We start from the raw sequence: 22840 nt of genomic DNA, 5'->3' as shown, positions 1-22840 counted from the left end.
AGTTACTACCTCCCCCAAGCCCATCCATTTTAATTTTAAGCATTATGCTTATACTGGGCCTGAATCTACTTCCCTAAAAATTCTAAAGTAAATCCATTTCTTCCCCAAATGACAGCACTTCATTTACCTGTACAAGTTCATGACTCAGTTGTTCTCTATGATTGACTAATCATTCCTTCTTTGATAATGGCAAACTAAAATGCCTCCAAGAGACTGGCAGTGTCACTTAAGAATGTCATTCATAACACAATATTAGTAGATGCAGACTAAGATTGAGAATTTTAGATTGGACAGGAGACCACTAATTTTCCACTTCTTGACACCATACACTCCTATTATAGGTAGTCCATGTTATTTAGCTTATTTGGCATTCACATCATATTGCTGACTCACAGCACAGCTTATTTTACAAAGGACTTCAATTGTGTCAACTCCATTCTATTAGTAATGCAAATCTGACTACCTTACGAAGTTTTTCAAACCTTGATTTTATCACCCAAGGCATTATCCTCATGGCTTACAGATTCAACACCTTTCAGTCCAACTATACCCTCACCTAAGGTACTGATAAAAATTTAGATAAGTTATACAAAATATCACTAGAAGCCAATCATTTCTGTATTCAAAATCTTTGCCCTCTCTCTATTGCTGCCATCCTCCTTTTGTCCTTTTTTCTCTTCATCCAAATATCCTTCATTATTCAAACATTTACATAAAGCCACCACACCGAGGCTCAAACTTTAATGGGACTAGGTAGTTCTAAACTACCACCTTCTAGCATTGGTTTTTATTAAAGTTTTATCTCCTACTTATTTCCTCAAAACAGTTTTAACTATGTCCACTTGCTTTCTTCAGTGTGCTGCTCAAATCTTTCACACAATCCTTCTCTACCAAACCTAATTCAAAGCAATCTCTCCTTCATCCTTTCTTCACTTGTTTCACCATATGCTTACATTTTAATTGCAGTTGTCTTCTAACAAACTTCTCTAACGTCAAAAAACTTGCGTATCCATAATAAACCTTTTCATGTTAAGCACAATAAATACTTGCTAAATTTCTACTAAAGTATTTTGGGATCTATTTTGTTACCTGCATTCATCAGAACTGTTTTACCTACATTATGTTGGTAGGAAGACTATGGTAAATAAAACCGTCAGCGGCTATTAAAATTTTGACTTTCAATGTGCAAACAAAGATCTCATCTAGGGCTAGGGATGTGGCTCAAATGGTAGCACACTCGCCTGGCATGCATGAGGCACTGGGTTCAATCCTCAGCACCACATAAAAATAAAGATATTTTTAAAAATCTTCCAAAAAAAAAAAGATCTCATCTACTCCAGTGTTTGTAACATAGACATTTTCATTATTTGGACTGTCATAGCACTGCAGCACCACTGACCCTAGCCTCCAATTCCAGTAGCATACCAAATAAATATACATAATACACTTGCCTGCCCTTCTTCCTGGTTACTTTAATAATCAAAACCCCATATATTCCCAAATAGGTGAGGGGAAAGCTCATTATCACACTTATCTATCTAATCCCTATATCTGATGGTAGCACAGAATAAATAAAATTACTGCAAATGAAGACTACGAAACCTTTGAGCTACATAGAAATATAAATTATTGGGTCAAATGATGTATTAGATGGCACTAGTCAGCCAGTCAGGTTATTTACCCACCATCTATTACATAGTGGCACTGTTCTAAAAGGTTAGCGATATGGGGTGGATGGCTTATATTCTTTTACTAAGTCAAGAAATAATTTTAGCAGGGCACAGTGGTGCATGCCTCTAATCACAGTGACTCATGAGGCTGAGACAGGAGGATTCCGAATTCAGCCAGCCCTTAGCAATTTATTGAGGCCCTAAGCAACTGAGCAAGACCTGTCTCTAATACAAAAAAGGGCTAGGGGTGTAGCTCAGTGGTTAAGTGCCCCTGGGTTCAATCCCAGGTACCCAATAGATAGAAATAATTTAAGCAATGCCTTAAAATTAAATTTTTTTGGCTTCTTTAACTCACAATTACCTACACAAAGCAGGAAGCGCTATTATATGTATGCATGTATTTATTTGCGGTGCAGCACCTGGGACTTCGTGCATACCAGGGAGATCTCTACCCCTAAGCCACACCCCCAGTCCAGCAAAACCTATTTCATAAAGATCAGGATATAACTGGAAGTTAATGGCATAACTGGAAGGTAAGCTGCTCAAAGTCAGGAAAGGCCTTCCAACAGGACCTTATTGATAAGTCATAAGCAGTAACATCTGGGCTGCTTTCCAAGTGTAGAAAAGCAAAATAGCAGAAAGTGGTCTAGAGATAAAAATGGCCATGGTTTATTTGGAAGACAAAAAAGAAGGGCAAGTGAAGCTGTTAAGAGAAAGATCATGAAAGGGGGAAGAGGTAGGCAAGGATCTGATTGGATATGCATGGTTTGGAAGTTTTCAGCATGGGAATATTATCTAATCTGTACTGTTAAATGTAAAGGACAACAGAAGTCAGTGAGAGTAGTCAGGATTCTTCAGTAGTCCGAATGGTACAAATGGTGCCATAGTATTAACAGTAAAGATGGTATAGGTGATAGATGCCAAAAATATCTTGGCAGTGGAGGCATGACTTACCTTGTGAGCTCTTTTTAACACTGCTGAAACTACTAGATAATTTAAAGAATCACACTACTTGGTGCCATAATTTGTACTGATGGATTCAATTGTTGTCTAGTTAATGTAGCACTTAGCACAAAGCCTGTCCCTCAAAAAGTACTCAAGTGGTAACTATTAATTACCTTTTCATAAATTTAGATACTATCTCCCTAGCTAGATTACCATCATTTAGAGATGGGCTTGTTTTACTCCCCCAAAATACAAAGCAGATGTTGGCTGAAAATATGGTCATTCAAGAATGCTGCAGTTTCTTGTAACTCCATGCTTCTTCTGCTAGTAAGATCCATTAACCCATTTTTACAAGTAATCCACATGCAAATTATAATCTGTAAATTTTTAATCTTGGATAACAATTGCTGAATCAGTATTTTTTTTTAAAAAAAGGACAAACACCTGAACAAACTTTCAACCTCAAGATATTCAAGAGGCTCAAATGTTTCAATTTTTTCTGATGTATAAATAAATGCAGAATGGGGCTGGGGATGTGGCTCAAGCGGCAGCACGCTCGCCTGGCATGCGTGTGGCCCAGGTTCAATCATCAGCACCACATACATACAAAGATGTTGTGTCCGCTGGAAACTAAAAAATAAATATTAAAATTCTCTCTCTTTAAAATAAATAAATAAACAAATAAAAATAAATGAAGAGGTACTTTCACAACATTTGTCATGTATAACTAGTGACACTTCAATTATATAAAACTGCATCTTTATATTAGAGTTGTAACTCAAAAAGAGACTCAAGATAAAATAGTTTTTTTATCCTCAAGAAGGGGCAGTTTCCAAAGTATGCTCCCTTGAAGAATGCATTTAGGAAGGAAAAAGGCATTTCCACAACTGAATACAAAGTAGCAAAAAACACTGAAAATCAATGAGGGTTTTTTTGTTTTTTGTTTGTTTTTTACATATTTTTCCAGAATGTGTAAATTACATCACTTCCTCTAAAAACCTAACCCTTACTTTTATTGCTGTATTTAATCAAACCTCTCAAATCCTATCTACAATAAAAAAATTCATTAAAAAAAAGCAAATATGTCCAACTCAACCCAATGGATATACATCAATACCATCCACACACACACACACACACACACACACACACACAAAATAAGGCACCAAAATGCAAAGCCTCCTGTTTGTCAAATAGTAAAATACAATTGTATCCTCAGATAAGGACTCAAATCACAACAGAGAAACCCATAAAGAAGTGGTAAAGGTTTAGGACAAGAGTTAGTTCATAGACCAATCAAAAAGGCTGCTTGGTTATTTATAAGAAATTTATATATGAGTTAGAACATTTGCATCTTAATATTTATATTAATATACAGTAACATAGGCTAAAGAAGATATAAATAAGTGTCCTCTACCAATGCAATTTTGCAATAACTTTGTAGAAACCTGTTAAGCTAAAACAACTATCCAAACTAAAACACTTCAAAATATACTTACTGGCACTCAAAAGACACTGACCTATCTTTACCATAAGCCTTCTAAAAATCATCTAGAAACAAGAATCTACCATAACAAGTATAGTATGACATCAAGAATTAAATAATCTACAATTTCAATTTAATGGTTCTTTTCAAAATTATTCAAATACCACATCACTGGCTAAATTTTGTATTAGGTTTTTGTAGCAAGATAGTTCATTGACTTTCTCAATCATTCTGCATTTTCATATTAAAACTTAACGGCTGCTTTTATTAAAAAAAGAAAAGTGGGGCTGGGGTTGTAGCTCAGTGGTAGACTGCTTGCCTCGCATGTGTGAGGCCCTGGGTTCGGTCTCTAGCATCACATAAAAATAAATTAAAAAAAGAATAATAAAGATACTGTGTCCATCTACAACTAAAAAAATATTTTAAAAAAAAACACCTTACTACCACTTTGTTGCTACCCAGCAAAAATACTCTGAAATTAAGCATGTAATTTCTAAAGTACCTCTTTCTAAAGCTCCAAAAAGTTCTTCATTTTACCTGAACTGATAAAACCAAAATTTTGACAGCTCCAAGGTTACAATGCTATCAGTGAATGGCTCCCTATGAACCAATATCCCCTCTGAAATAGGAAGCATTCTTTTAAGGAGAGCAGTTACTCCTTACTAAGAAGTGACAAAATTCCTGAATTCTCTCTTTAAAGAAACCCATTTTTCTAATGTCAAATCTCCACAACACTCAATTATGTACACACACACACACACACACACACACACACAAACACAATGTAAGAATTCAAGCAATACAGAACAGCAAAATAAAGCATACTGATTTTTCTCCTTAAAGTCTGCCTTAAAATGTGTTACAGGTTGAGCATCCCAAATCTGAAAATCAGAAATCCAAATAAGATGCACAAAACCTTGGAATTCTGAAGCATTTCAGATTTTTACATTAGGGACGTTCCACCATTAAAGCCTATGCAAATATCCCAAAACTGGAATAACTCTGAAATCTGATATCTAATTCTGGTTCCAAGTATTTTGGATAAGGGATACTTAACCTGTATATATGGGGGAAAAAATATATTTTTTAGAAAAAATTACTCTTAAAGAGTTTTCTCAGAATTATCACAAAATGTTAGATAAGGCAAAATTTAAAAACATCTGTCCAGTGAGTGACCCATCTACAAAAGTTTCCTTCTACTTGTACTCCTTGTTAAGTTCCATAGGTTTAAATTAACCTCTGGCTCTTAAATTTTAAATAAATCATAGAAACCTTGATTCACAGAATTTAATAAAACTTTTGGCACACGCATATAGTTCCAGATACTTAGGAAGCTAAGGCAAGAGGATCACTTAAGCCCAGGAGTTCAAGACCAGCCTGAGCAATGCAGTAAGACTCCATCTCAAAGGGGGGGGGGGGGGGGGAGTTTGAAGTTAAATAAACTTTAATGTTTAAAATGGCTTCTTTACAAATTCAGAGAAACTAACTAGGTTTTCACCTATCTGGTATTTTTAAATCTAATATTGCCACTCAACATAAAACCCCTTATGGCATTATCTAGAAATTTATAAATGTCTTTGTAAATTTTTGAAAAAAATATGGCTCAGATGCAGCCAGAAAACTATGAGAGCACTATTACAGTTATTTTCCTAAACTTTTCCACATTCCTATAAATTTAAATTCACACACACAAACACACATACAAAAACCCTATCTTTATACCAGGTGTTTCAAGAACTAGTAACCAGGAATTCTACATACTACTCATAGATCCTGACTCTAAAACTATTTGTGTAAATACTTCACAATGTTTACACAGAAAATGTCGAATATATTGCCTAATGAAAGGCACAATAAGAAAAAACCTGGCAATAAAGATAGTGAATATGAAGATTTGGGAGGAGGGGACAACAACAACAACAAAAAAAACTTACCAATTTAACAGCCTCTTGAGCTGCTTCTTTTGTACAAAAAGTGACAAACGCATAACCTCTATTGAGACCAGTGAGTGGATCCATCATTAGACGAAGATCCCATATAGGTCCAGCTTTCTCAAATAATGGAACAAGCTCATCCTCAAACAGATCTCTTGGGATCTTCCCCACAAATATCTGTAAATTAAATATGAAGTAAAAACCATGGAGAATTCTTTAGGAAACCAGATACCTGAGCTTTATTACAAAAGGTACAAGTTTTTAGTTTCTTTACCTCAGTGCCAACAGAAGGCTGCTGACCTGAATAAACGGAATCTGGAGGCGGTCCCCCATACTTCCTCTGTCCAGTGGTCACATCAAGTGTGTAGCCTGTTCTTTCCAAGAGTGCCTTGAAAAGTTCAAACACCATTGATACTTTTAGTATTAGACTATCTATATTCACACATTTATAGTAGTTAAAAATCAACCTTGTTCAAATCTTTCTAATTATCTTAGCAACATTCCCCCATAAATATATTTCTGGGATCTGTTTAAAATTTTCCCTTTAATGTGTACTTATTGCCCTGAACATACTGTCAAAACTTCAGGATCCTCTGCCAAATTAAAATAATCTCAATTACTGGTGGTGAAAATTAAGCTCCATCAACAACTTCCAGGAGAGGGTGTATCCACTCCACTAATACCTCCTAAAAAATAACTGCACCTAATTGATTAACTATAAATTTCTTACCAAATTCCCTGCACCTGACTCCTAGGTACACACTGCCATTCTGGGCATTTTGTCACCCCTGAAGATATTATACTCCCCAAACCAAGGAAATTGCATGGAAATGGAAGGAGACCCTCATTGTTATACAAAATTACATAAGAGGAAGTAGGGAAAGAGGAAAAAAAAAAAAAAACAAGGGAGAGAAATGAATTACAGTAGATGGGGTAGAGAGAAAAGATGGGAGGGGAGGGGGGATAGTAGAGGATAGGAAAGGCAACAGAATACAACAGACACTAGTATGGCAATATGTAAAAACGTGGATGTGTAACCGATGTGATTCTGCAATCTGTATACGGGGTAAAAATGGGAGTTCATAACCCACTTGAATAAAATATGATATGTCAAGAACTATGTAATGTTTTGAACAACTAATAAAAAAAAAAAAAAGAAACTTGGGAAGTACAGGAAAAACAAACTCATATTATTTGACATTAAAGTACCATGAATCACAGGTTAGCACAGGTAATTCAGAAAAGTCAAAATGACTAAAAAATTTATGACATTGCAACAATGTAACTTAACTTCTACATTTTATCTCCCTGAAAGTGAACTGTTAAAATTTACACAACTCATTTCACTTAAGAGTAGGAGTTTCTCTTCACTCCTTATAATGATAGGCAAAAGTACTAAAGAGTAGCCCATTAATCTTAAAAGAAAAAGTCAAGAATTAGTTCCACCTCTCTACCACCTCAGCCACAAAACAAACATGGTTTTCTCTAAACAACAAAACCAATCTACTAATTAGCTGGTAGTTCTTAAATTTAAAAAAAAAAAAATCCTATGACAAAACTTGTTAAAAATGTCAAATGGTTTGGGGTGGCCACGGTTTTTTTGTTTGTTTGTTTTTAACATTTCCTACCCAAAGAATATTAAATATGAAATTATTAAGCCAGGAATGTAGTATTTGCCTAGCATGCTTGAAGTTCTGGGTTTAATCTCCAGCACCATCAAAAAGAAAGTATCATTCATTTACAAAAACACATAATTCACATGCAAAAAAAGCCTTTGTTCTCCAACTTTATAACCAAGAAGTTCACAAGAAGCTACTTAAAGTAGTTCTTTCTTCTTTAACCCCCAAAGAGGACTGCTTCATAGTACAGTACAACACTGGATAACAAAACTAAAAATATGACTATCATATAAACCAAATGGCTTATTCCTATTCTCACATGTCATCTGTGCTAGTAGAGTATGCTTTCTTTTAACTTAATCTTTCTATGATCCAAATAACACCTTTTGTATTTAAAAAAAAAAAAAAAATTTACTCCCCAAACATCCTATAAAAATGTCTATCACAATTCAGATACCATTAAAGCTTTAAACTACCTTCCAAACACAGAATTGAAAGACATACAAACTCATTTTGTTTATAAAGTTTTAATGTAATAAACTTAACTTCCCAATATATATTTAATTATAAGTAGCATAATTACAATGGGAAAAATCCCCATTTTTTCATGGGGAAAAATACATTTATAATTTAAATTCAATTCACCAACAAATAGACTTTTTAAAGTCTCAAATTCTTGGTTGACATTAAGCTAGTTCCATCTTCCAATCTTATCTATATTACAGGATTCCCTCTTCCCCTCTATTAAAACCTTATCTAACATCTATGCCTTTCTTAATAACTTGTCTTCTCAAACCCTAACTCTTGGCCCAAGAACAGTGTGCAACTATAAAAGAACACAAAATTAAAAACTAATATGAACCATATTTCTATGAACTAGAAAACTCACCAACACAAAGATCAAAATCTAGCTGAATTTAAGGCCATTTAATCTCCCATGACCTTAAAATTAACCAAAAAAGCCTTTCACCCCATTTGTTTCTCATTTACATTCCCACACTGAACAATCTTACTGTTAAAGGTTGCTTTTAGAAATAAAATAAGCTAACCTTAGTAAAAGATGCTAATGCAAGAAGCATTGTTAAAATTACAAATTCACTGGGGCTTGAGCCTTCTAAGATAATAAAACAGCAGCTTACTACATACTTTCTACCAGCAGATAGAAAAGTAAACCAATTCCTCCCAGTTTGATCTGTCAGTAAACTAACTTGTATCTTTATAAAAAAGTATCTAGATATATAATGGATAGGTTTCTTTAAATGTTTTATTTGGCATATTAATAACCCAGATTTAAACATCAGTAGCTAACAAGAACAGCAAATTGTTTTAGAAACAGAAATAATTTTAAAATGTCCAGATACTTTCAAAAAACAGTAATTAGAAAAGACGAACAATCTTTAAAATATAAATACATCCATGTCACATCCAAGGAATATTTATCAAAGCTACAAAATGGTTAAGAGAACTTCAAAAGGAATTTTTAAAGACATACCTTAATTTTTGCTTCATCTGGTCCTTTACTAGAATCTGCAACTTTGGTCCCCTGTTTTTCTCTCTGCCTATAAGTCTTCATGACTCCACATAAAAAGGCACTTTTGTTCTGCAAAAAAAATTTCCATTCATATTTAACAATTACCATTTATATGTCTAATAAAACCAAAATGTGTGTATCAAAACTAATCAAAATTTTTAATCTTTCTACACTGACATTAAATTAACATTACCTGAACATGAGAGAGATCACTGTCTTTAAACTGTTGAAGAACTGCCAATGCGCCGTCTTCATTGAACTCTTTTAAAGCTTCGATAGCTCTTTCATCTAAATCACTATGTGCAACTAGCCCTGGAGAAGAGAAAACTTAATTAGTTATCAACTTTCAACATTTCTGAAAAAGTTAAAAAAAAATAAAAGACCTGTATGGACCAATATATGTATGTTTGTGACAATTTTATTCCCCTTATCTGCCTAATGAAAAACAAACATTCCTTAGCCACTCAAAATTGCATTCTGAACTAAATAATGCCTCTCAACCACACAATACAAGTCAACTTATTTTACATTGTTTTGTATCCAAGTCAGATGGTTCTCAACACTACCTTATTTCTACAGTAAATATACAGACTTACAAATCCTAAAGTCAACCAACAAAATACCAAGCATGACAACTGAACATCTACTCAATTACAAGTACCACCAGAAAAAAGAACCACCACACCAATACAGACAACAAGTCTACAGTTACCAAGTTATTTAACAAGAATCCTATTATAAAAATACCCAAAAAAGTCACATGGTCTGCTCCCAACATTTAGCAGCTGTTGCTACAGTCATATAGTTATCCATCAGGCCAGCCAGCCTTCCCCTAGGGAGGGCCTATCCCTGCTTAACACTTCCCTCCCTCTACACACCTTAACCTCTAGTTCAAACCTAATTAACCAACTATCAGAACAAGTCAAATCTCTAGTTCCCATACTTATTGGAAACCACAAAAAGTTGCTATTTTAGCTCAAAGCCAGAAATCCAATAGAAAAATTTCATAATGTAATTTTGCAAGTGTTAGTTCTTACCTGCAACGTAAATTTCATCTAGTTTTTCAGCAACTTTCTGTGGTAAACCAGCATCAAGCAATGTCTGAAAATTTTCTGAATGGATAACTGCAGAAGTAGTATCCATGGGCTCTTCAGTACCATTTCCATTAACATGTTCTGTAGCCATGTTTCCAGAGATCTGTTCAAACGCAATAAGCAAAATTAAACTAGGATCTTCAAACAGAATACAGGACAATATGAGAGCCCCAATCTTTACTTTCTCTACCACTTACTACACCAATCAACCTGTGCCTCCCTTGAAAAAAAGCCTTACTTTAGAGTCACTATCGCCTGACAAGCCAGATTTGGAGCCCAGGGCACAGAAGGACCGATATGCTATATTCTTCCTGAGCACCACCCCTGACTCACCTGCTAACACTCCCTAGAAAAAAACCATATTACAAAGGAAGCCCAATCAGCACGGAGACGAGTCAGCGTGCCACATGCAGCTGTTCCCGTACGGAGAAAAAGGTGTGTGTAAAGAAAGCAAAGCTGGGCTCGTCCCTCTCCAAGGTAAACCCCCAAAGTGCGCTTTTCCCGCCTGCCGCTTATAGATCAGTAACAACAGCCAGCGAAGAACAAAGCGTTCACACAAGACACCTTCCCACCACCCAATTTCTCCACCCTTCACCCCCACACCCCAAAGCCCGCCCCCGACTCCGCACCCAGAGCGGCAGCCTCACCACTGCAGCCGCCAGGAGCCCATTAGAAACACGTGCTCTACGCCTTCAAAATGTCCTACAACTTCCTTCAACGGAAACCCACCAAGTCCCAGGCCAAGACGACCATCACTGTCTCCCAAAATCAACCCGCAGCCGCGGTACGAGCCCCCAAAACGCTGCAGAAGCACAACCTCGCCCCTCAACACCCAGGCCGCGGCGGCGCCAGGCCACAGGCTCTCCCCGCCCCCAGCGCCGCCGTCTCCGCCGTGACACATGGCTGTCTGCCTCGGGCGCTCCCCGGGCGCCAGCGACCCCCGGCCTCCCGCCCGGCCAAGACTTGACCTGGGGCGCGCGGTGGAAACCCCCATCCTCAGCCCCTCGGTGCAGTGACTGCGACGCCGGGACCGACAAGCCGCGGCATGAGGGCGTTCCGCGGAGAGCCCCACGCCTGCAAGACCCCGAGCACCGCCCAAGCACGCCGCACGGCCGCGGAACCGGCTCCTCTCCGCCCACTCCCGCGGCGACGGCCACGACACCACCAACTCTGCCGCCGCTCGCGGTCCGCGCGGGCCACGGGGCCGCGGAGGCACCTCCTCCTGGAGCGCCGTAGACAAAGCCCGAATGGCAGCAGCACATGGAGAGGAGGAAGTGGCGGCGCGAGCCGCGGCCTACTCCGAGACAGCCCCAGTCAACGTGCTCCTCTGCCCCTTGGAATCCATTTTCCAGAAAAGCCGGTTTCTCCCCGAGCCGCCCTCCCCCAGTTCACTCCACAATGTCATGGAGCTCCCCTCCCAGACCCGGGTCCTGGCGGTCGTTACCTCCCCGTTCGGCTGCGGCGGAGGAATCCTGTCCGAAGGGATCGGGTTGCGGGAAACGCGTGCTCGCTGCTCCCTATGTCCGGCGCGAGTGGAGCTGTTGTAAAATGGCGGCCGAAGCTCACGCCGCTGGCAGCAAACCCGATCCAGTTCCACTCGCCTCCGAGCGCGCTCCCGGTGCGCGCGCGCGCCCCCGCGTGACCCCCCTTCCCTCCCCTCCCTCGCGCGTCCGCTTCTCTCACTCCCTCAGCCCCTGCCCTCCTCCAGCTCCTCCTTCTCCCCCTACCACCTCTACCAGCCTCCGTCCGCCCTCTTCTCTCGGCCTTTCTTCTTCCCCTCCTTGCTCCTCTCTCCCACCGTTTTCACTCCCGTCTGCGGCCGCTCAGGCACGAGTGGCCGCCTTTCCTCTCCTCGTTCGCACTCTCGCTCACTCCCTCCTTCGTTCGCTCTATCTCGGCCCCGTCCCCCAGTCCCTGCCGAGTCGGCTCCTCTCTTTCTCTCTCCCGCGCTGACGTGACGACGTAGCCTACGCCTCGGGACGCGCGCCCGCGGGCACCGCCCCCACGCCCCGCCACCTCCCTCGCTCCTCACCCGGGGGGGCGCGAGACCCCGCCCTTCCGCTCCGGCAGCGGCCGAGGGGCCGAGAGTGAATGAAAGGCCCGCCCCTTCCCCTCCCGACACTCCCCCTCCCACTCCCCTCCTGGCGGGGCGGGCCGGCTCAGCATGTCCCACTCGTTCTCCTTTGTCAGGAGACAGGCATCTCCCCACCCCGCCCCACCCCCCCCCGCCGCAGCCCCACGCGTCTGCCCCACCCCCGCCGGGGCCGGGGGAGCTTGGGGCTGGGGGCGCAGAGTGCGGCCGTAGCTTCTCCGAGGGCACCCACCGGTCGGTGCGCCAGCCCCCGCCCCGGCGCCGCCGCCGCGTAGTCGTTCCAGGCGGTGTCCACGCCGCCGCCACCCCGCGCTCTTCTCGCTCGGGAAGCTGCAGGCGCACGTGTCCCCCGGGGCGGGGCGAGGCAGACAATGGGGCCGCGGGGGAGGGGAGCGGCGGGGAGACCCGCGGATCTTTGCTCTGCTGGGTCGGCGAGACTGGAGTGCGGGAGTCTCCCTGGGGAGACCCGGTTTCCCCAACTGGACAGTGGGGCTTCCCGGAGCCCCGCACGGCTCAGCATTCACGAGAATCTTGCGGGAAGGGAGGGGCGCGCCGGACTCGGACGAGGAAACCCCAGCTGCTTTTGAAGGGGGCACGGGGCAGGCTTTGCCGGAGCCAGGAGTGGCTCCCTCCTCGGGGTGATACCAAGGCCAGATTTGGAAGCGAAACCACCCGGTGGTGAAGGGTTGTGCAACACTCCGTTTCTGTCCCTGGCCTTTTAAGCAGTTAAGGGCTCCTCCTGGCACAGTTTGAGCAACTTGAAACAGCACAAAGCTGTGTGGTTAGGACAACTGTGAGGAAAATATCAGTGTTTCTTTTCAAAAATCTTGGCAACTAAATCTTAGATGAAGTGACATTTCCTTTGTAACCGTTTACTAGGTACAAGAAAGACAAGACAAAGGCGTTTGAATTTCAGACGCTTTGTGGATACTAATTTTATCCAATGCAGCTGTAATGAAAAATGATAACTATCCTTTTAATTAAAAAGCTTATTTTTAAGAATTTATTGTTTTGCCAAATGAGTCCCTATGCTATGATAACAAATCAGTGGTCTGAGGTAAAGTTAAATAATTACTCTTCAAAATGCATAAGCATATGAAATGGGGTTATTTTCATAGGCACCTGGATCAAATACGAAATATTTATTGGACAAAGTACTACTTAGCCAACCTGTTTTAAAGTTTTCAAATCTTAAACTAAAATCCCTTACTGTCAATACCTGCTATGGTATTCAGCTAATTCAGCAATAAGGATTTTAGTACACAATCCAAAGGTCGTGATTAATGATAAAAATGAAGAACAACCAAAATGTTTAACAGCAAAACATAATAAAAGTAGAGTAGTACTATGGATTACACTATAGGTCTGAAACATACAACGTTTTATTTAGAGCTTTCAAAGTATCGAAGTTCCTTATTTTAAAAAAATGTGTCTACTTGGGCAATGTGCTCACAGACTCCCAAGTTAAAATCTCTATGTCTCTTCTCTGACCTCAAATTCCTTTCTCTACCATGCCCTAGACCCTTCTGTCATTACAAATCAGCATTTAAAGAAAAGATCATTTGTTCTTCCCTCCCTCAAATCTTTCATCTCCAAAGTAAACCATCTCAATAAACATCATCCACAAGCACCCAGCAACATTAATTGGAAAAGGTGGAGTGGTCCAGGACACTTTCTTCTCTTCACTGCCATAATCACTTCATAAAGTCCTACCCATTCTGTTTCCCAAATGTTTTTCCACGTTGGGGTTGCTACCACTGAGACAAAGCCCGCGTTCATCTACCACGTGTACTAATAATGTAACCTCCTGCTATTCCACTCTTTGCTTCTCTCCTGATCCATTCAAAGAAATTCCAGCAAAACATAATAAAAGTAGAGTAGTACTATGGATTATCCAATGCAATTGTAATGAAAAATGATAACTACCCATTCTTCTATGGGTTTCTCTATTTCTTTCTCTCTGCCCCAAGCAGTGGCACATACCTATAATCCCAATGACTCTGAATGCTGAGGCATGAGGATTACCAAATTGGAGGTCAGCCTGTGCAACCTAGTGAAACTCGTGTCTCGAAAATGAAAAGGGACCAGGGTGTAGCTCAATGGTAAAGCATGCCTGATATTTAACAGTAACATGCATACACACACACATACACACACATACACATACACACACACACACACACACACACACACACCATTCTTGTGGAGCATCTGCTAAAAACCCCTCATTGCCATAGTTCAGTAGTAGAGCACATGCTTAGTATGCAGAAGGCCTTAGGTTCAATTCTCAGCCCTAAAACAAATAAAGCCTTTCATCGGGGATTAGGATTGTAGCTCAGTGGTAGAGCATTCTCCTTTCACATGTGAGGCACTGGGTTCAATCCTCAGTGCCACATAAAAATAAATAAATAAATAAATAAATAAATAAATGTATTGTGTCCTTCTAAATAAATAAATAAATAAATAAATAAATAAATAAATGTATTGTGTCCTTCTACTACAATAACAACAACAACAACCAAAAAAAAAAAAAAAGCCCTCATTACTTCTCATTAAACTTAGAGTAAAAGCCCAAATCCTTTACTAGATCAGCAAGGGTCTCCAATATCTTCACCACCTGTTTTCCAGCTTCATTTCAACTACTTTCCAGCTTCAGCTGGCTTCCCTCAATTATTCTAGCTGCTTTATTATTATTATTATTATTATTATTATTATTATTTGTGCATATGTTACTAGGGATGTAACTGTACCAGGCATTTCTGACATTTCTAAGGTTTGCTCACACCAATGGCCTCCAGTCACAAAAGTGACTGATGTCCTAAGCAGAACTAAGTAGAAAGCACTTGGTGGCCAGGCATGGTAGTGCATGCCTGTAATCCCAGCTACTTGGGAGATTGAGGAAGAAGGATCACAAATCTGGGCAACTATGTCAAAAACAAACATAAATAAATAAAAATTTTAAAATAGATTTTTAGAAAAGGGGATGGAGCTATTGCTCAGTGGACAGTGATAGGGCCCCCTGAGGTTCAATCCCCAGTACTGGGAGGAAAAAATCAGCCATGATCTCCATTTGATTCCATGGTTGAAGGGTGAACAGCATCTCACTATATTACCCAGGCTATTCTTGAAAACCAGGGCTCAAGTGATCCTCCCACCTCCGCCCCTGGAATAGCTGGGATTACAGGCCAACCTGGCAACACAATACTGGTTCATTTCACTCCTTTTTGAATAAAACAGTGGTCTAACTTTCCTCTTAAGTCTTCAGAACATCTTATTCCAGGCTTAACTCCATTGAAACATGGGGAATCCCAATAATAAGTTTAAAAAAAAATAGATGGAGGGATTCATTGTCATGATAGATGAATGCTGGGTTAGATGGAAATGTATACTTAAAAGAAAGGAAGCAGTAGCTCACATCTGTAATCCCAGGAATTCAGAAAGCTGAAACAGAAGGATTGCAAGTTCAAGGCTAACCTCAGCAATTTTGTGAGATCTTGTCTCAAGATAAAAAAGTCTATAGAGATGTGGCTCAGTGGTTAAGCACACTGGGTTCTATCCCTGATACCCACCCCAAAAATAAAATTTTAAAAAATACAAAGAAGGGATAACAAAGAAGAACATGTGAAAAAATGTTTGTAAAGCACTACTTAAAAAAGTTACTTTGTTTTACTACTACCCTTCCATCCATATAACCTTTGAAATAGTGAGAAGATGAAAATCTATTGAGCTGGCAATTAATGAAAGGCAGGCATACAGGCAGGACTGTCTAGATTTTTCCTGTAGACAAAATTCTTCCATTTATTCAATGCTACACTGTTCCAAAAACTCATATTTTCTTCTTGTCTTTTCTGCATTTTTTAAACTTTTTTCAATGAACATATATTGATTTTTAAAATGGGACAGCAACCCTAAAATTCATACGGAGAAAAAAAGTCTACCATGTATAATGTTTAATATAAAAGCATAAAAACCTAAATGTGAAAGAGACCAAGGAAGACATTCAATTAAATCTTTCTAGTAATCAAAGTCTTTTTGCAAAATCTGTACATCTTATTTTCATGGTAATAAAAAGGCTGATGTGTTGAAACTTAAAGATTCTATTCTGAGAAAGACACTGCCTAGAGAATTAAAAGTCAAGACATAAATGATTGAAGAAAAAAATCTTTTCAAAAAACATATCTGATAAAGGACTGTTATCCAAAATATACAAAAAGTCTTTAAATCCCAGTGATTTAAAAAAAAAACTAATTTAAAAAAAGAAAGAAAAAGACATTTTTTTAAAATCCCTAATTTAAAAATAGGAATATATCTGAACAGATACCTCGCCAAAGAAGAAATACAGATGTCAGATAAGCACATGAAAAGGTACCTAATATCTTGTTGTTAAGGAATTACAAATTAAAACAACAGTGAGATAGTATTATACACTCATTAGAATGGCTAAAATCCAAGGCACAGACAACAACAAATGTTGGCAAGGATGTGGAGCAACAGGAACTCTCCTTCTGGTGGGGATGCATAATGATACAGATTTTTTGGAAGATGGTTTGGCAGCTTCTTGCAAAACTAAACATGCTATTACCATACATCAATTGCACTCCTTGGTATTTTCTCAAATGAGTTGAAAACATATGTTTACATGGCTATTTATAGCAGCTTTATTCATAATTGCCAAAAATTGAGAGAACCTACATGTCTTGCAATAGACAAATGTATAAATTGTGACACATACAGAAGAGAATATTACTTAGTGCTATAAATAAATAAGCTATAGGGGTTAAGGTAGTGGCTCACTGGTAGAGTGCTCACCGCCAATATGTGAAGCACTGGGTTTGATCCTCAGCACCACATAAAAATAAAAAAGTAAAGGTATGTGTCCTTTACTTGTGTCCTTAAAAAAATATTTTTTTAAAAAAGAAAGAAGCTATAAAACAACAAAAAGACATAGAAAAATGTAAGGTTCATATTGCTTAGTGAAAAAAACCCATCTAAAAATCTATAAAGTTGCCTATAATCCCAGTTACTCTGGAGGCTGAGGCAGGAGTATCACAAGTTTAAATTCAGCCTCAGCAACTTTTTTTTTAATATTTATTTATTTCAGTTGTACAGAATACCTTTGTTTCTATTTATTCATTGTATATGTGGTGCTGAGGATCGAACCCAGGGCCTCGCATGCGCTAGGCAGTTGCTCTACCGCTGAGCCACAATCCCAGCCCTCAGCAACTTTTAATGAGGCCCTAAGCAACTTAGCAAGACCCTGTCTCAAAATAAAAAGGGTTGGGTATGTAACTCAGTGGTTAAGTACCCCTGGGTTTAATCCCCAATACCCAAAATTTTAAAATTAAATAAATAAATAAAAGGCTACAGACTGTGTGATTTCAACTATGTGACATTCTGGAAAAAAGTGAAACAATGGAGACAGTAAAAAGATTAGTAGTTTGCTGTGGGTTCAGGGGAGAGAGGGAGGAATAATAGCAAGTATATGAAAATTTTGAGGTGGTAAAATTAGTCTGTGTGATACTCTAATCATTGATAAATGTCACCATATATTTGTCAAACTTGTAGGATATAAAATATCTGGAGGAAACTCTAATATAAACTAGACTTTATTTAATAATAAAGTATCAGTATTGGTTTGCCAGTTGTAACAAATGTGCCAACTAATGTTCTATGTTAAAAACTGCACTTTCTGCTCATTTTTCTATAAAAGTAAAATTACTTCTACATTCAAATTTATTGAGTTTTTTTAAAGAGGTTGACATTTTTAATACTCTCCCCGCAAAGAAAGTTGGACCTTTTTTAAGGTACCCCCGTCCCCCAGTGCTGGGTATTAAACCTAGGGCCTGTGTATGCTAGCAAGTGCTCTACTTTTGAGGTACACTCCTGCACCCCTGCCCCACTTTTTTTTTAATAAGCTTAGTCTCATTTTAGCTATTTGGTCCTAACTTTGCAATGGGAAACAATGCTTTAAATTTTGATAAGCCTGAGTTTATACCAGTAACTACAAAAAGAACAGGGATAATGTGATCATAACCCAAAGAATGGTTTTATCATATTATTCTAAACTCTAATCTAAATGGAGTCCCAAATAGAGCAATCTTTGGTTGTTCCAATTTTAAGCTGATTCACTGCACACAAATGGAAAAATAGTGATAATTCTTTCACTGAACATGCTCATCATGGTGTATCTCAAAGCTCTTTTCAAGGGTAACTGTGCCCAAAGTTACATTTTTATTCTGTAATGCTCACTTAGCCTTGCCTTGATACACTAGTTGGACCAGCATCAAGCACCAGACCATTCCCAGAGAAATCCCAAAGGTACAGTCAATGTCGTGAAGTGGACATGAGAACTGGCACTATGAGAGGTTATTTCAAATTAGAATTATAGGAGAACAGAAACTGTAAATAGCCAGAGGAATCCACTCACTATATCAGTCATTCCACAAATATATTTTGAGCACCAATCTGGTGTATTTCAAAGCTCTTTTCAAGGGTAACTGTGCCCAAAGTCCCCACCTAGACAGTTACATTTTTATTCTATAATGCTCATTGACTTAAACATGAGGCGAACAAATGTCTTTTCCCCTCTTGAAGACCATAGACTGAGAAAAAATGGAATGATTAAATAAATAAAATATTTTCAAAGTGTGATAAGTGCAAAGAAAAAATTAACATGGTGTAGTGATATGGCATAGCAGAGAGGGTCTATTTAAGCTGGTCAAGCAAAGTCTTTCTGATGAAATGGTGTTTAAGTCAAGATCTGAAAGAATAAACCAAGAAAAGTGAGGAGTGAAAGGGAGCTAGAAGAACATTCCAGATTGAGTGGATACACACAGGAAACCCTCTGAGGACCAAGAATTTGGTCTTTCTGAAAAGGAAGCCAGTGTGACTGGAGTATATTTGGCAAGAGATAGTGGAGAAGTTGATAGGACCTAGATTACACAAAACTATATGAGTAAATCATTGCCAAACCAGTTGCAGTGGTGCATGCCATTCCAGTGAATTGGGAGGCAGAGATAGGAGGATCACAAATCTGAGGCCAGCCTCTGCAATTTATTGAGATCCTGACCCAAAACAAAAACAAAAATCAGTGGGCCTAGATGTCCATAAATGGATGAATGGATGAAGAAAATATTATGCAAGTGTGTATCCAAGCCCGCGCGCACACACACGCACACACACACACAAATGGAATTTTATTCAGCCATAAAGAATAATGAAATTATGTCATTGGCAGAAAAATGAATGGAATTTGAGTGTGTTATATTAAGTGAAATAAGCCAAACTCAGAAAGTCAAGGGTTGTATGTTTTCTTTCATATGTGGAAGTAGAAAGGACAAAGGAAAAGAAAGTTGCAAGGTGGGTGAAGATGTCATGAAAAGTAAAGGGAGACCAGTAGAGTAGAGGAAAGGGACCAGGGGAGGGAAGAGGGGGGTAAAAGGCAAAATGATACTGACCAAATTATATCGTTACAGCATGGTTTATATGAATATGTAACAACAAATTCAACAATTGTATTTTATAATAATGCACCAATAAGTAATATGGAAAAAAAAAGTGAAAAGGGGCAGGGATATAGCCAAGTGGTACAGCACTCCTGGGTTCAACCGCCAGTACAAGAAGAAAAAGGAAAAAGAGAAGCCATTGAAAAATTTTACATGTTTAAAATTAAAATTTAGAAAAGAATAGATACTGGGAGTTGAGAGTGGAAGTGGAATCAGGTGAGGGATGGGAATTACATGGACTAAGCATGTTACAAAAAAATGGAGAGAAATGAACATATTTACTGTGCATTGCCCCCTCCAGGTGTATGTTTTTTTATTTTGTAATTTTTTCTAATTAGTTATACATGACAATAGAATGCATTTTGATACGTTGTACACAAATGGAGCACAACTTCTCATTCCTCTGGCTGCAGACTCACACCCATAGTGTAATCATATACATATATATAGGTTAATAATGTCCATCTCATTCCACCATCCTTCCCATTCCCAAATTTTCACTATTTTTCTATTTCCTCACCTCACTTCCCTCTGCCCAATCAAAAGTTCCTTCATTCTTATCTACCAATGCCTCCCATTATGGTTTAGCATCCGCTTATCAGAGAAAAGTATTTTGTGTTTGGCTTATTTCACTTAATGATATTCTCCAGGTCCATCCATGTACCTGCAGTATCATTCTTCTTTAAGGCTGAGTAATAGTCCCTTGTGTATATATACCACATTTTCTTTATCCATTCCTCCGTTGAAGGGCATCTAGGTTGGTTCCATAAGTTCAGCTACTGTGAATTGAGCTGCAATAAACATCAGTGTCTGCATCACTGTAGTGTGCTAATTTTAAGTCCTTTGGATATAAACCTAGGAGTGGGATAGCTAGGTCAAATGGTGGTTCCATTCCAAGTTTTCTTATGAATCTCCATACTGCTTTCCATAGTGGTTGCCCAGGTATATTTTTGATGTCTTTTTCCAAGGACTTAGTGATTAACTAAAAATATGGGGTAAGGGGAAAATTGGATGGTTGTTCTGTCCCACTTACTGAATTGAAGAAGAGAGTAATATTTCATAATTATATTAATTAGGAATCAATCATGGGAGAAGAATAACTATGAGTATTGCAAATAAGAGGTTTATTACAGGAATAGAATTTATATGAGATGGGTAAAGTTAAGGAAGTAATGGAACAAAAGGGTGGGTTGGAAAACGAGAGACGACTCACTAACCAGCCCTCCTCAAGGCTGGGTGAGCAAGGAAAGCCTACAAGAGAATCCGAGAAGCCAGACATGTCTGTTTGCTGGAATAGGACCATGAAAAAAAAAAAAGCAAAAAAAAAAAAAAATTAAAAAACAAAACACTAATTCATATGAAAGGCTGTTTTCTGGCTGGTGGCAGGCCTGGGCCTGCTATTGGTTGGCAGGATTCACACTTGGGGGGAAAAAGCTAGATAAAGATGAGAGGGGAAAGAGGTCAAGATAACACCATTATCTCCAAATCTATCCTTTATGATATTTAACTAAGTTCACACATTGTATTTCTGTTTGTTTTATTTTGTTTTTGAAATGGGGATCTCAAATTCCTGGCTTATGTGATCCTCCCACCTCAGCCTTTGAAAGAGCTGGGACTATAGGGGCAAGTCACCATACCTGGCTCACACATTGCACTTTGTTATGTTTCTTCAGTTTCTTTCCATCTAGAATCAACTAATGAAAAACATAACCACTAACTATGGGTGGTTACCTAATTAAAAGTGAATAAAATAAAACATTCAGTTCCTCAGGCACACTAGTCATATGTTATTATTACTCTCTTCTTCAATTGTTAATATTACTCTCTTCTTCAATTCAGTAAGTGCTTACTAACTACATATGGCTAGTCACTATGGTACTGAACTGTTTCAATATAGAGCATTTTCAATCTTTGCAGAAATTTATCATTGGGCATGATAATCCGCCCCCCCCATTTTGTTTGATCTAGCAAAAAGGGGCTCAGAAGATATCCATTTGAAATTGAACTATTATTTATATAAATTGCATTATTGATTGCATATTTTCGTGGTGTCTAATAAAAATAACATCATTAACTAGTTCTTCTCTCCTTACATAGACATGATGATTAGTGAAGGGATGAGAGACTAGCAAGAAAAATATGAGGAAATAAAAATCTCAGGTAAATGAATCACAGAATCCTCCAAGAAAGATAATCCCAGTTTATCAAACTACATACTTGTGTATCTATAGATTCATTTTTATTTTAAATATATTTTGTTGTTATGTTATAAAAGATGATTTATGCTGTGCATAAAAATTCAATCATTATATAAAGTTATTAAAGTAAAAATTCTATAATTTCATTGCCAGAGGAGATTACTATGTAAAAACACAACTGGTATACATTTCTTCCAGCTTTTAATCGCTCCAGGTTCTAACATTATATTCATGTATGAATAATAATTGTTTTATATCATATATATCATTTTATTAAGAAAACTAACTTCTCTCACCTAATATTTATAGGGTTTTTTTGTATTTATTTTTGTTTGGGGTACTGGGGATTGAACTCAGGGTGTTTTACCACTAAATTACATTCCTAGCCTCCCCCTTTTTTTTCAATATTTTTAGTTGTAGATGAACACAATACCTTTATTTTATATACTCATTTCCATGTGGTGAAGAGAATTGAACCCAGTGCCTCATGTGTGCTAGTCAAGGGACTCCTCCACTGAGCCCCAGCCCCAGCCCCCCTAGCCCTTTTTATTTTTTATTTTAAGACATGGTCTCATTAAGATGCTTAGGGTCTCAGTTACTGAGATGGCCTCAAACTTGTGATGCTCCTGTTTCAGTCTCTCAAGTCACTGGGATTGCAGTCATGTGATAGGAAGTTCAGTTGATACGTATATTTTGAGCAAATTTTTATGTATTATTATTTATATAAATTACACTTAATTCTTTTAAATACTTGCATAGAATCTCA

The 22840-nt window shown here is 38.6% G+C and overlaps 1 protein-coding gene across 5 annotated transcripts in view; it reads right to left on the bottom strand.

The window, feature by feature from the left end:
- Syncrip (synaptotagmin binding cytoplasmic RNA interacting protein) overlaps window positions 1-12971 on the bottom strand; it is a 40362-nt gene extending 27391 nt beyond the window's left edge. Inside the window, exons 1-6 of one of the 5 annotated variants that reach the window (XM_076858442.2) lie at window positions 12604-12971; window positions 10223-10382; window positions 9379-9497; window positions 9147-9254; window positions 6310-6423; window positions 6036-6212 (exon numbers count right to left, since the gene is read on the bottom strand). In XM_076858442.2, the coding sequence (XP_076714557.2) occupies window positions 6036-6212; window positions 6310-6423; window positions 9147-9254; window positions 9379-9497; window positions 10223-10382; window positions 12604-12891 (966 nt within the window). In that variant the 5' untranslated portion in view covers window positions 12892-12971. Of the gene's footprint in view, window positions 1-6035; window positions 6213-6309; window positions 6424-9146; window positions 9255-9378; window positions 9498-10222; window positions 10383-11723; window positions 11909-12603 lie in introns of those variants that run through there. The other 4 variants (XM_076858444.2, XM_076858443.2, XM_076858446.1 and 1 more) reach the window with 4 other exon arrangements.
- Between the last annotated feature and the right edge of the window lie 9869 nt (window positions 12972-22840).

The sequence above is a fragment of the Callospermophilus lateralis genome, chromosome 6 (assembly GCF_048772815.1).
Source record: "Callospermophilus lateralis isolate mCalLat2 chromosome 6, mCalLat2.hap1, whole genome shotgun sequence".
In the NCBI taxonomy this organism is placed as follows: Eukaryota; Metazoa; Chordata; class Mammalia; order Rodentia; family Sciuridae; genus Callospermophilus; species Callospermophilus lateralis.
This window is presented reverse-complemented; position numbering and strand designations above follow the sequence as displayed.